The sequence below is a fragment of the Pisolithus orientalis genome, assembly GCF_024613125.1.
Source record: "Pisolithus orientalis strain OTSU chromosome Unknown F5J12scaffold_119, whole genome shotgun sequence".
In the NCBI taxonomy this organism is placed as follows: domain Eukaryota; kingdom Fungi; phylum Basidiomycota; class Agaricomycetes; order Boletales; family Pisolithaceae; genus Pisolithus; species Pisolithus orientalis.
In genome coordinates, this window is record NW_026260900.1 from 5,843 (window position 1) to 17,935 (window position 12,093).

Genomic DNA, 12,093 nt, shown 5'->3' on the forward strand with positions numbered 1-12,093 from the left:
TCTCAGCATCAGCTTTGTTCAGTTTTCAAAGGTCACATGGACATATGTATGACCACGAGGTGAACTGATGAGATCATTCTTACCGGAGAAACTCCATTTACGCTCGACAACAATTAACACGGACGGGGACTCACCTCTCACCAATATGAGAACAAGGCTGCCTCATAAGCACTCGAGGGATCCTTCGAAAAAAGCCTGCATTACATGACAAGAATAGCTCCAGAGTTATCTCCCATATTGTTCACATTATCGCGAAGCCTAGATCGAGCATGTCCGCCCATGATGCATGACTACGATGATTAGTGAGCGGAACTTACCTTTTTACCAATACGACCACGAGGCTGCAACGCTCGGCGATCCTTTCAAAGCACAACGCACTGGATGAAGAGGACGAGAATAGCTATAGCGCTATGTAGATGATCAAAGAGTTCTAATAGGCACAACTTGCAACGACAATGACGGTGGAACTCAACATGGCGGCACACTCCAGATCCATATCACTGGCCAAATATTTTGAAGCGCTGCCATACAATCCTTGTCAATTATGTACTTGCGCCTTTTGGGTGGTAGATACGGCCGAATTGGTCTCAGGTCAAGGTGCTACGGTCAATATATTCAAGCAGTTACAGGGGGGAAGGGGGAAAAAAAGCGATGAACACTTATCACATGGTTGACCGCAGCTCAAACAATTCATTTTCTCCTCATTCAACATAACGGATTTTTTTTTTCGCGTTTTGCATGGAGGGAAAGAAGAGAGAAGTATATCATTCGAGATAAAATTAGTCAAGGGCGTACTTACGAATACCTGAATCTGAATTCGCATGGATTCATTATCGCTGCCATCATCATATCAACCGTCACATCCCTCGTTCCACCACCCACTCTCCATTCCTACAGCATGCATTCGGACCACAAGTCTTCGAGATCACGCGCAACCTTTTAGCAGACATCATGCCAATGCTACAACGCACCTGGCCCTGCAGGTACCGTCGGCGTAAAGAACCAACTTCGTCCTCCCATCCTCATCCGCTTAATCGACCGTCATGCGCTCGGTTTGAAGACCTTCTCCATAAGCCATGCTCTCAAAGATGACTTGCCTCCAGATATTGATCGCGAATTCCTGTGCTTCTTCTTCCAAGACCTGCGATGAAACTATAAGATGAAGCAAAGGTTGAGGCGTGAATACATGCGTACAGGTTCGAGACCCTCGACGAGCTTCTGAGGACCCTTGTGATCCTTGAGATGTTCGACCACAAACATGATTAGGTCATCATCTTCGAGTTCACCCAGATACTTAACCATCCGGTGCTTGATGATTGGTTCAAACTTCCTGTCGATCATCATCTGAACAAAACCAATATAAGCATTATAAAAAAAAGTGATATGACACGAAACACGTACGTCGGTAAGACCGTCCCATCTGACTTTGGCCTTGAATAGCGTCTCCTTATCGTGCGGAACGGACTGCTTGATCGTCTCCAAGCGCTCCTTGGCCTTCTCGCCTTCCGCAGCACTGAAGTCGAGCTTGACCAACGGCACCTTCCGCTTCTTAATCCCCCCTTCCTCCTCCTCCTCTTCCTGCCCAAACACGGCCGCCGCCCCCTTGACGACTTCCTTTTGAGCGTGCGGCTCCAGTTTGTTGACAGGTGCAGGACCAAGCAATGAGACGTTGAGTTTGACGGGCGCACCGTCGTCAAGCAACATCCCCGCTTTGCGCTGTTCCTCTGCCAGCGCTTGCATATCCTCCATTTGGCGGGCGAGGAACTTCTCGGATTCGATACGGAGGTTCTCTGCTTCGCGTTCTTCGTACGCACGGGACTCGCCGTCTGCAGCTTCCTCTGCGACTAGACGACGTGACCGGGTTTGTCGCCAGCGGGCTCTGAAGGTGCACATCATGTATATAAATAAACGATATGTGATAGTGCAAACGAATGGCGCACCTGTCTACGTAGTACAGCTTCGTCACTCTCGTCGTCGTCCCAGACGTCTAGTCGTGCTTGCATTTCTACCCGATCACGTTCTTCAGCTTCCTTGATGGCGTTCTGTCGTGCAATTGTCCGTTCGAGGGCTGCAATACGAGCTCGTTCTCGAGGTTCGTATCGACGCTCTCGCTGAAGAAAATTTACTGTCCGTCAAAGCACGACGAGTCTATTTGAGGACTCACGTCTTTAAAGGAGAGTTCTTCATCTCGTCTCCTGGCTTCCCTCCGCTCCTTTTCGAGTTCCTCATCCGTCCTAAGCCCAGTGCTCAACGAGCCAGTAGGCGGCCCCTGCATCTTCAGCCTTTACGAAGCCGACCGGTTTACTATAAACCTGAGAACCCTTTCCTTGTGGCTGCTGACTCTTTCCGCCGGGGGATGTGGATGCCTGTTGTTGCTGTGGCTTGCCCCATTCCCTCATCTTGGGTCCGCTCGGTGTCGTAGCTGTCGAAGAGAGTATATGCGGTATGCTCTCTCTGACTTCCCTGACTTTCTCGCGTTCCCTCTTTGCGGCACGTTCTCTGAATTGGGCAATCTCGGAGATGACGAGGCCGCGTTGACCCTCTGGTAGGTCTGCCTCCTGGAGGTCATGGAGGTGGGGCGGGATGACGTAGCGCTCTTTGTCGATCAGACCACGATTTGCGGCGTCTTGTGAGCTGCGGTTGATATCTTCGACAAGGGAGGTGATTTTTTGGAGGGCCTCTTGCACTTTTGCCTCGTCAGCCTGAAACCATTTAGCGTCGGTACAGGGGCGCGAACGAGATACGACATACATCTGTTTTCATTTTCTGTGCAGAATAAGCGTCCATGAAAAGTTTAGTCTTTTCGTCGGCTTTGATCTGTGAATCGTCATGGGAGGCGTAGGCTTGAAATGGGCTAAGAGAGGGATTGACGAGGACGCACCAGCAGTTTTTTGCTTGCGCAACCGTCTTCGAGCGCTGGCAGTTCGACGCCATTGAGCAGATTGATGCACCTTATTGCCGAGTCCGGGTCTTCGTATTCGACGAATCCGAAGCCCTGTGGTTTGTTGGCTGGAGTGATGAGACGTTTGAACGCCTTCATTGGACCACAAGCCTGGTCACACACAACGCAGGTAAGCGGGCGTCGTCATCGTCGTCGTTAATCCACGCACCCCGAGTAGTCTGTTGAGAACGTCGTCTGATATACCGCCTGATATCGACCCTACGAACAAGGTTGTCTGTTTCTGAGTTGGTGGCGCCATGATGTGGAATGGCTGGTGTAGCATTTGTTGCTGCTGTTGCTGCTGAGCCAGTGCTGAGATGGACGGCCCCTGCCCGTAGGACTGGCAGCGGTGGTCGCATGCCCAGTCCGAGTCTGCTGTTGGGTGCTGGCTGCATCCTCGTCGTCGTCGTTGTCGTCGTCCAAGAGAAGGTTCCCACGGCTGGCACTACCTAAGAGGGCCACAAAACCGTAGTAGTTGCCCACTTGGAGGCATCAGTCGTTTTAGAACCCATGCCGCTGGGATGAACTCCGTTGTTACAAAAACTTGTGTTCCCCACTGTCTTCCAGTGTTTCGATCATATCCGCCAGCTGTCATTCCATAGACCATGTTGTACATGTAAATTCATTGTGGTGTTGTGCTGCTGTACATCTTTGACACTCGACTCCACTCACCCTTTGATAACAATGGTCCTGTTCTTCTCCTCGACAGGTTAGCCCATAAAATGCGTACGGCGCGCACGTCTAACAGACAGTTCACAGCGGCGAACCCGCCAGTAACGATTTACATGGGCAGGGACAAAGTAGAAAGTATCACTCGTTGCACTCACAGCGACCCCCGCTGATCACAACCAGACGAGGACCTCATCAAATATGCCTGGCCACAGGACGTCTGGTTCCACGTCGACAAGCTCTCCTCTGCACACGTATACCTCCGCATGCAAGACGGAATGACCTGGGAGGACATCCCGCAGGCAGTCCTCATCGACTGTGCTCAGCTGGTCAAAGCCAATTCTATCGAAGGTGGGGTGTGTTGCGATTGTCAACCACGTCCTGCTCCAACTTCGTAATACAGGGAACAAGAAGGACAATATCACAGTCATATATACCCCTGCTGACAACCTGAAGGTACGGTCCATATGATGGATTTGGCACGGAACGGCCGGGTTCAATCCTTGTCCCAAGAAACAAGGCGACATGGCAGTCGGACAGGTGGCTTTCCACAACGATAAACGGGTACGTTTTCCTGTCCTTCCTCGCTTGTCATCTACCATATGCATACGTGTCTCAGGTCAAGAGAAGTGCGCTTGTTTGCCATGCCTGCGTCAATCAAACTGAATTACTGCTCCCAGTACATATTGCGAAGCGAGAGAACCCCATCGTGAACCGTCTGAACAAGACCAAGGTCGAGAAACAGGTCGACCACGAACAAGAGCGCATCGACCGTGTCAAAAAGGAGAACGCGGAGAAACGTGCACAGGCTGCGCAGAGGGTGACTAACATCCGAACCATTCGTCCTAATACTCACTACTCTCCCTCAGAAAAAAGAAGAGGCGGAGCTGGCGAGACAGCGAGCTGAAGAAAAATCGGCTAGATCGTATGATTCTTTGTTCAACGTCGAGGAGGATCCGGATGCGCCCAAGTTGACTGGTAAAGCCATCGAAGAAGAGTTCATGTAGCTGTATTCTGTAGTTGTCGTCCGTAGTGAATCGACTTGCCACCCTTCACACCACCTGCGTCCCTCATGAGCATCCGATTCGCCACTCCTCTGGACACTCAAGGCGACAGCGACAACGCCAGCCTGCAATTGTCGTCGTCATCTGGCGATTCAGAGGATAACGATTACCCTGAGGAAGACAACAATTTCGACGATTGGGTGTCAGACCAGGCACTCAACCGTCCTTGTCGATCTCTGTTCGACGAAGAAAAAGACTTTCCATCTATCGACGAGGCTCTGCGATACGATCAATCCACCCATGGATTCAGCCTGGCAGAAACATGCACGCGATTGAGTGGGTCGTGTCTCTCGATCTTATGATAGTGACGGTGGATGTCTTATGTGCTTGATCATTACTCAGACTTGGACTTGCATCAACGAATAAGATTGATCAACTACATTCGAAAAGACGTGCGTTTGGATACTGGAGATGAACTGACGTTCACGTCCTTGGCAGAAACCGACCCCCTCCCAACTGTCCAGTCTGACAGGCAAAGAACCGTTTTTTACCTCCGACGAGTACCTCCTACCCGTCATCGAAGATGACCCTTTACTACGTGAGTCCGTTCAACCCATGCCTCTTTGTGTATCCAACATCCCTCGTATACATAGAACTGGACTTGGACGACGACTGGTCTGACGACGAAAGCCCACCCACTGCGAACCCGCAACAACCCAACGAACCAACCGATCTCGCCACCGCTGTCCGTCGCATCAGACACCTCGAGGAGAAACTTTCCCAAGCACAAAAAGATCTCGCAGATTATCGAAATATCGTTTCCCAGAAAGTTGATGTGGCGAGGTTTGCTGAGATCGTCAGCGAACCTGGACCATCGTCATCGTTGACCAAGGATGGAGTCGACGACGTTCGCGATGACGACTCGCATTACTTCCAAAGTTATGGCGAAATCGGTACGGTTGCATCTATTCCTCCCATAACGGAATACGCCACTCAACGTTTGCGAATAGACATTCACGCTGTGATGATCAACGACAAAGTTAGAACCTCCTCGTACGCATCCTTCATCCTTAGGAATCCACATCTGTTCGAAAACGCGATCGTCCTCGACGTCGGGTGCGGAACTGGTATCCTTTCCTTATTTGCCGCCAAATCCGGCGCGAAACACGTCTATGCCGTCGACGCTAGCGATATCGCCGAGAAGGCGGAGAAGATCGTTCAGGCAAATGAACTCTCAGATGTTATCACGTACGTTTCCAGTGGATTCTATTGCTGGAGGCTCATTTTTTGCACTCAGCGTCATACGAGGAAAAGTCGAAGAGATCAGTTTACCAGATGGCAACACCCACGTCGACATCATCATCTCCGAATGGATGGGATACGCGCTTCTATACGAGTCCATGCTCGACTCCGTCTTACGCGCACGCGATAGGTTCTTGTCTCCCAACGGTGGAATTTTGGCACCCAGTCAATGCAGAATGATGCTTGTCCTTTGTGAGGGGAACGAAACGTACAAGGACCGCGTTGGATCCTGGAACGATGTCTATGGTGCAGTCTTTGGCGACGTAGGTAGGTCGAAGCTGACCTTTTAATTGGTTCAGGATTCGACCTCTCGGAAATGGCGAAAGAGGTGTACGACAATGCCATCGTCGATATCGTATCCCCAGAATCCGTTGTTAGCTCTCCATGTATTATCAAGGTAAGTAACCAGCCCGTTTCCCTCCTCCCTCTCTTCAACATACATGTTTAATGAATTCTCGCAGGACCTCCACCTCCGTACGATCGCACCCCGCCAGCTCGACTTCAAATCCCCCTTCTCACTCACTTGCACCTCCCCAAAACGGACCAAAATCCACGCTTTCGTTCTTTACTTCGATACCTTCTTCGTCGCCGGGCACCGTGACGACGATGACGGTGTTGGCGAACAACAACCGCTGGATCCCTCTGTTCCTGTGACGATCGTAAAAGAAGGGGACCCATTGTTGGCGGAGATATGGCCTGTCGGGGGTAAATCGCTCCCTAAACGACGCGCGAGTATGGGTTCGTCGGCGTGGAAGGCTAAGGAGAATAAGAAGAAGGGGAAGCTCACGAGTTTTAGTACGGGCCCGCTGAGTCATCCTACGCATTGGAAGCAGACAGTGTTCTTGTTGCGCGAGCCTATCGCTGCAGAGGAAGGTGTGTGATCTTTCTTTTTTTTGCTTGTTGGGGGTGACAAGAGTGGACTGTTAATGGTGGTTGATGATCTGCGATCGCGCAGGCACGGTCGTGTCGGGGACTTTCTCGTGTAAGAAGAACGAGGGGAACTCCAGGGAGCTCGATGTGGAGATTCATTATTCGGTCAGGCATTTTGGGGCGTCGTCGCCTGGCGAGACTGTCGTGCAAATTTATACTGTCCGATAGCGACGTGGGGACTCAGTCAGTTTCCCGGGGGAGGACGTGTTCGCGCAGTTGTATGTCGAACTTAGTGTCTGCGCGCATGCGCCATGATAACTATTGTATACGATATCTAACGATATGGTCGTCGGTTGGTTCAAGACTACATACTGCACTGACATTTCTAGTTCCTAGAGCGAAAGCTCGCGCTGGCGGATAAACTCTCCATCAGGCGTCTCTTAAGTACCTAGCTAGTAGGCGGCGTAGTTTCTTCGGCCACACGTCCACTCATACGACGGGTACATACCCAAAGCCATTCAGGCCGATAACCACCCTGTTCCTCGACGCAGACGATCTCCAAGTGTGGCATAACGATGGAAAGATATGCAGCAACATCATCACTCTTCGAACAAAGGGACGTGTAGACTCTCATATACCTCACTACCGCTACCGTGGTTATGGCGAGCGACGTGTTCAGGAACACAGATTAGATCAAACATCAACGTAAAGTGCTTGAGTTTTGGGCAATGATGTAGAAGGGAGGTAACGCCTCGTAACGTGAGGTGAAATGGAGGGCAGCCTGTACTACCATGAAATAGGTGGAATACTTCCAAGCGTGACCAAGCCTGAACTATATCCTCGAAGTCATTGATGCGATGACCCTAAGCCGATGGTAAGCCTGGTAGGGTTCCAACATTAGGTCATGGCCAGGCGGAGGGAATTTTGTGGAAGACACAAAAGTAGGACGAAATCCTGGCAGAGGGATTCCAGATGTTTGTGTTACGATGGGATCAGAGACGACATGTTAACTGGTGCTTGCAAGGGACCGCCGTCATCTTCGGATGCCGAACACTGGATATATATTTTGTGACTTGATTGAGGGAAGTCCAGCGGAACAGGTCTGTGCACGATGCAAGGGAGTGGGTCCAGACATTCAGCGTACGAAGTTGCTGGAAATTGTTACCCAGGCTCAGGACCAAGCTTCAAGTATCAGGAAGAAACACCCACAGCCGTTGCAATGCCTTCGCCTGAGCAAGACTTCTCAACAGTTTTGTCAGGAACCCGGAGTCTACGCCAGTTGAAAGGCCTTTCTATGCTCAACATACGGATGTTTGGGCAAGGTGCCAGTATGGAAGAGATGTCGAGCATGGAGGAACATTATCATAGTCATGGAAAGACACAGGTGAAAGGACATACATATCAAGTCTGCGAACACGGCGTGAGAGTCGCCGAATGATGTTCCAGTCATCGTCAGTAAGTGGATGTGATAATGCCGGATGCTGTTGGTGGTGTCACTCTAGCTGTCCATACAACAAGAGAACAGTAGGTCCTTCATCAGTAAAGCTAAGCGTTCAAAAACCTGGGTTTTCAAGCGCTTAATGTTCGCCAGTGTTTGCCGAGCATTCAAAAACTGTCTAATGTGCATGCTGTAATTTGGCTGAATTTACCGATGTTAGAAATGCCCCATTCTCCCGGGTCACAAACCTTTACAAGGTGGATGTCTGCAAGATACTAGAAGATCTCCAGCTTCCGGACTGTAGCTGGCTGGTTGAAGGTGCAGCAAGTCCTTGCCAATGCACACAGCGTCGAACTATCTTCGATATATTCAAACACGAGTCGCAGAATCTCATCCACGTGGAGGCATGGATGCATGATCATTGTCGGGATACATACTTAGTTCGAAAAATTTGCAGGTGGCGATGCCGTGGGAACTTCCTTAAAAGGAAAGGCCGCCCTCAGGCGGGTGGGCGGGGAGGGGGTTCGGGCATTCGAGTGGGCCCTGCGGGGCATCGCACCGTCAGGGCTCGGGCGGGATGGCTCGGGAGGGTGCCGAGGAACTCTGTTCACGTCCTACACATGTTTATCTATGCTCTTAACCAACGAAAAGTGGGAAATTTGCAGCCAGATAAGCAAATTTTCCCAGGTGGGAGGGCGGCCCGTGCCAATTTTTTTTGCAAGCGCGCGTTCGCACGCGCGCAGCCGAGCCCCAAGCACAAGTGCCACGCGAAGGTCGCGATCACGTGACCGCTTCCCGCACCCGAACACCACTCATCTAGCAAATTTGGGCGGGTCTCTTCGCAGAATACCCATTTATTTCGTGAATAATTACATGGCCTGCATACTGTGGCTTTCAGTAGCATTGAATTGAGTACCGATGAACGGGCAAGGGTTGCATGCAGCCCGCAAGTTGCCCGACCCTCACTTTCTCGCATGCATGCCCTCCGCTTAGTCAGCAGGCTGCCCGTGCATTTGCAGTGGCTGTGAGCACAGCCACCTCCAAATTTTTCCGGAATAAACTGACTACAGTATTCGTTGCGACCAACGATGATGCCCAGGTCGGAGGGGTCCTTTTTGACATCAGATAAGCTGATTAACTTGACATCCAGGCCGTCCATATCTAAGTGACCAGATTTTGGTGGATAATACGAGTGCTGGAGGATCTCATAGTGGATGAGCCGGTAGAAACGATGAGGCGATAACTCAAAGGCGAGTGGCTAAGGTAGAGCACCAATGCAGCCATGGCCCACACAACGAGGCAACCACGGGACACTCCGACTATCTTGGAAATTAGAATGCCAGTTCCCAGATCACGATTACTGCTCTGACTTATTAACGCTTTCTTGTTGCTAGTATTGTCTGTGCAATGGCTAAAGTCGATTGCAAGGTGAACCAACAGTCGGGTGTGTCGTATCTCCCACTATCCATGGAAAGCTGGAAGCCGACGGACGACTGTGTCTGACACCAGTGACTGGGTCAAAATTGGATAACGCAGATGATCATACCCTTGTCTGAAACGGTAAGCATCATGTTTGTGGAAGGAAGAGGAAGCCGATATTTGCAGAACGAACTACCGACACGACAATGTGGTCGTCTTCGTTACCTACAATTTCCATCAGAAGGAAACGAGGAACCTTGAAATGAAGACCTTACCCTCTCAGAGTAAATTAGCAGTCTTTTGCTCCTTCTCACTCGCCATCCAGCGAGCGTCATAAGGTGTAATGATGCAGAAATAGTTGTGCCGGTCTGCATGCATTCATTTAGGTCAGATAGACATTGACACTGGCGAGATACGCGCTAACGACCGCGTTGAGGGTAGAAGGAAGCGTGTGCGAAATTGCACAGTTAGATCTGCGATACATGCAGGCCTGTCTGGTTGTGTGATTAGCGACGTAGCGTAGATGACAACCACATGCAGACCGCGAGACTAATTTCTGCAGCGCGCACGAACGACGAGCTCCTCCTTATCATCCAGTGTCCATCATGACGTGTATCAACGCTATTCTGTACGATTCTTCCATAAGAATCCCGGCACATCCAGGATTGAGCCAGCCCGGAACCACGAGTTTGGAATGTCGAGATATAATTGTGTGGATGGGAGAGGTGAGTTCAGGGTAACCCATAGCGTCTGGACTGTTACACTAACCGTGTTATAGAAAAAAATTCGCGCCCAGCTGGTGCTTTCGACGCCGTTTGCATGAATGAGGGTCTAATGACCTGAAAACATGGACGGTGCTGTGGTACCTCCAGCAGTCCTAGTAGTTCACTCAGTCGGTAAGCATTAGTCATTCGACGCTACGCGCTACTTATTGCCGGGTCTCAGGACAGTCCCAGGTTCGACAGGATTTTTGAGGCTACTTTCGCCTAGAACCTTGACATCGCCGTCAATGGGGAAAATGTCACTCGCGACCAGTACAAGAAGTTGTTGCTTAGCAAAGGGAAGCCGGACGCATGAGATTCACGAACGTGCAGATCGAGGGAGAGGCAGTAGCCAAGAATTTTGATCATCGATTGGTAGGCCAGACTCCGGAACCTTTTCGTACCGTGACTAAATAACGTATACCATAGGGAGGCTTTATCGAGATGTTCAATACAGCTATTGCCAACTACAGCCTAAGTGTTCGTGGCGTGTCAACGAGAAAGCTGGCGAATAACGATTTACAGGCGCCACATAGATGAGTTTTCCACAATCTACGGAAGGATGATGGAGGAAAAAGAGTTCGACGATGAGACCAGTCCTATCGAGTGTTTCAAGGCGCTCGTGTTGAATCGTTATCGTGACGCCAACTTCAAGGCCTCCGACGACTTTTCCGTTCGCCAAAGGTGCCCGCTGGTACAAGAACATCCTCCGACTTCCGACGTGCGTGTCGACCTACATAAACCCATCACTGCGCTGTTCCTCTCGAATACGCACCAAGGAGGCAGTCTCCCAATGCGACACCCTTGAAAAGACGAGGCAGAGCCACGACGTGAATCCTGGTTAAGTAGGACCCAGCAGGAGATACGTGCGACGCACCGATGGCTTTCGAACGCGACTGGGCGGACTGGTGTGGCTCCGAAGCCAATACGAAAGGAGGACGATAGCGAAGCACGCTTGCCAAACCGCTCACTTAGGACCAAGACGATAGTAATTATCGTCTCCGTCTGCATCTTGCCAGCTTCGTTAGGGGTCTGCAGACAACCAAGTTGGTGATACTTGCAGCGGTCATGGTAAGTAATCCGTTTTTATCTCATTGGCTAGGCATCGCAACTCATCAGAGGGACAGGAAATGATGGAATCGCGGTCACGACCAGTCAGTGACGGGTTTAAACAGGTTTAAACCATTTTTTCGCTTCCTGATGCTCGTAGGATTTCGTCCCCTCCAGACGGACTTCGCGGAATGCTGTGTCTGTGATATCTTCCGTTACAACTTTCGTATTTAGTCGGTTAATCTTCTTTCCTGGGATCGGAGACTTGTACCGGGGCTAAAGTGGTTGGCCTACTCGAGTAGGTCCACTGATCCTTTCATCATCATAATATTTTCATCGCATTTTATGTAAACCCGAAACTGCACGTCCAAGACGCCAGAATAGCGCTCACATACTGTCACCCCCATGAGCGCAGAATTAAACTTACCTGCCACCCTCAGAAGTATACGTTCGGCTTCGCCAACCCAGACGTGGCGACGCTTCCCCAGGAACTCCAGGCCAGCAGGGACATCGTTATCGATGAGGCAGGATTTAATGCGTACTGCCTTCTGTCCGCCGATGGCGTCAATACTAAGCACTGGTATTCCATCATTTGTGTGGTACGGTATATCATTGGTTCGTGACCTCGAATGGTCCGGT

General features: G+C 50.6%; 4 protein-coding genes across 4 annotated transcripts; 3 read left to right on the plus strand and 1 right to left on the minus strand.

The window, feature by feature from the left end:
* Positions 1-1,030: 1,030 nt before the first annotated feature.
* On the minus strand, positions 1,031-3,674 carry F5J12DRAFT_936523 (uncharacterized protein; the record flags this gene model as incomplete). The annotated part of the gene is made up of 9 exons (XM_051749632.1): positions 3,111-3,674; positions 2,882-3,052; positions 2,752-2,817; positions 2,313-2,702; positions 2,165-2,269; positions 1,930-2,111; positions 1,402-1,879; positions 1,195-1,344; positions 1,031-1,141 (listed from the first exon to the last, which is right to left on the minus strand). Exons 1-9 carry the CDS (start codon positions 3,222-3,224, stop codon positions 1,031-1,033), a joined length of 1,767 nt encoding a protein of 588 aa, XP_051594233.1. The 5' UTR covers positions 3,225-3,674.
* On the plus strand, positions 3,508-4,658 carry F5J12DRAFT_870685 (cytoplasmic protein). Its single transcript, XM_051747118.1, has 8 exons — positions 3,508-3,650; positions 3,701-3,748; positions 3,794-3,961; positions 4,014-4,066; positions 4,124-4,174; positions 4,230-4,239; positions 4,291-4,430; positions 4,480-4,658. The coding sequence occupies exons 1-8, from the start codon at positions 3,626-3,628 to the stop codon at positions 4,615-4,617; spliced, it is 633 nt and encodes a 210-aa protein (XP_051594234.1). The 5' UTR covers positions 3,508-3,625; the 3' UTR covers positions 4,618-4,658.
* On the plus strand, positions 4,528-7,456 carry F5J12DRAFT_63476 (S-adenosyl-L-methionine-dependent methyltransferase). The gene is made up of 9 exons (XM_051740188.1): positions 4,528-4,950; positions 5,017-5,066; positions 5,113-5,212; positions 5,268-5,567; positions 5,625-5,862; positions 5,912-6,162; positions 6,216-6,313; positions 6,378-6,789; positions 6,872-7,456. The coding sequence occupies exons 1-9, from the start codon at positions 4,683-4,685 to the stop codon at positions 7,012-7,014; spliced, it is 1,860 nt and encodes a 619-aa protein (XP_051594235.1). The 5' UTR covers positions 4,528-4,682; the 3' UTR covers positions 7,015-7,456.
* A 3,034-nt stretch (positions 7,457-10,490) lies between these two features.
* Positions 10,491-11,688, plus strand: F5J12DRAFT_787522 (uncharacterized protein; the record flags this gene model as incomplete). The annotated part of the gene is made up of 8 exons (XM_051743655.1): positions 10,491-10,539; positions 10,589-10,599; positions 10,699-10,779; positions 10,834-10,895; positions 10,930-11,125; positions 11,380-11,475; positions 11,507-11,558; positions 11,615-11,688. 8 exons carry the CDS (start codon positions 10,491-10,493, stop codon positions 11,686-11,688), a joined length of 621 nt encoding a protein of 206 aa, XP_051594236.1.
* Between the last annotated feature and the right edge of the window lie 405 nt (positions 11,689-12,093).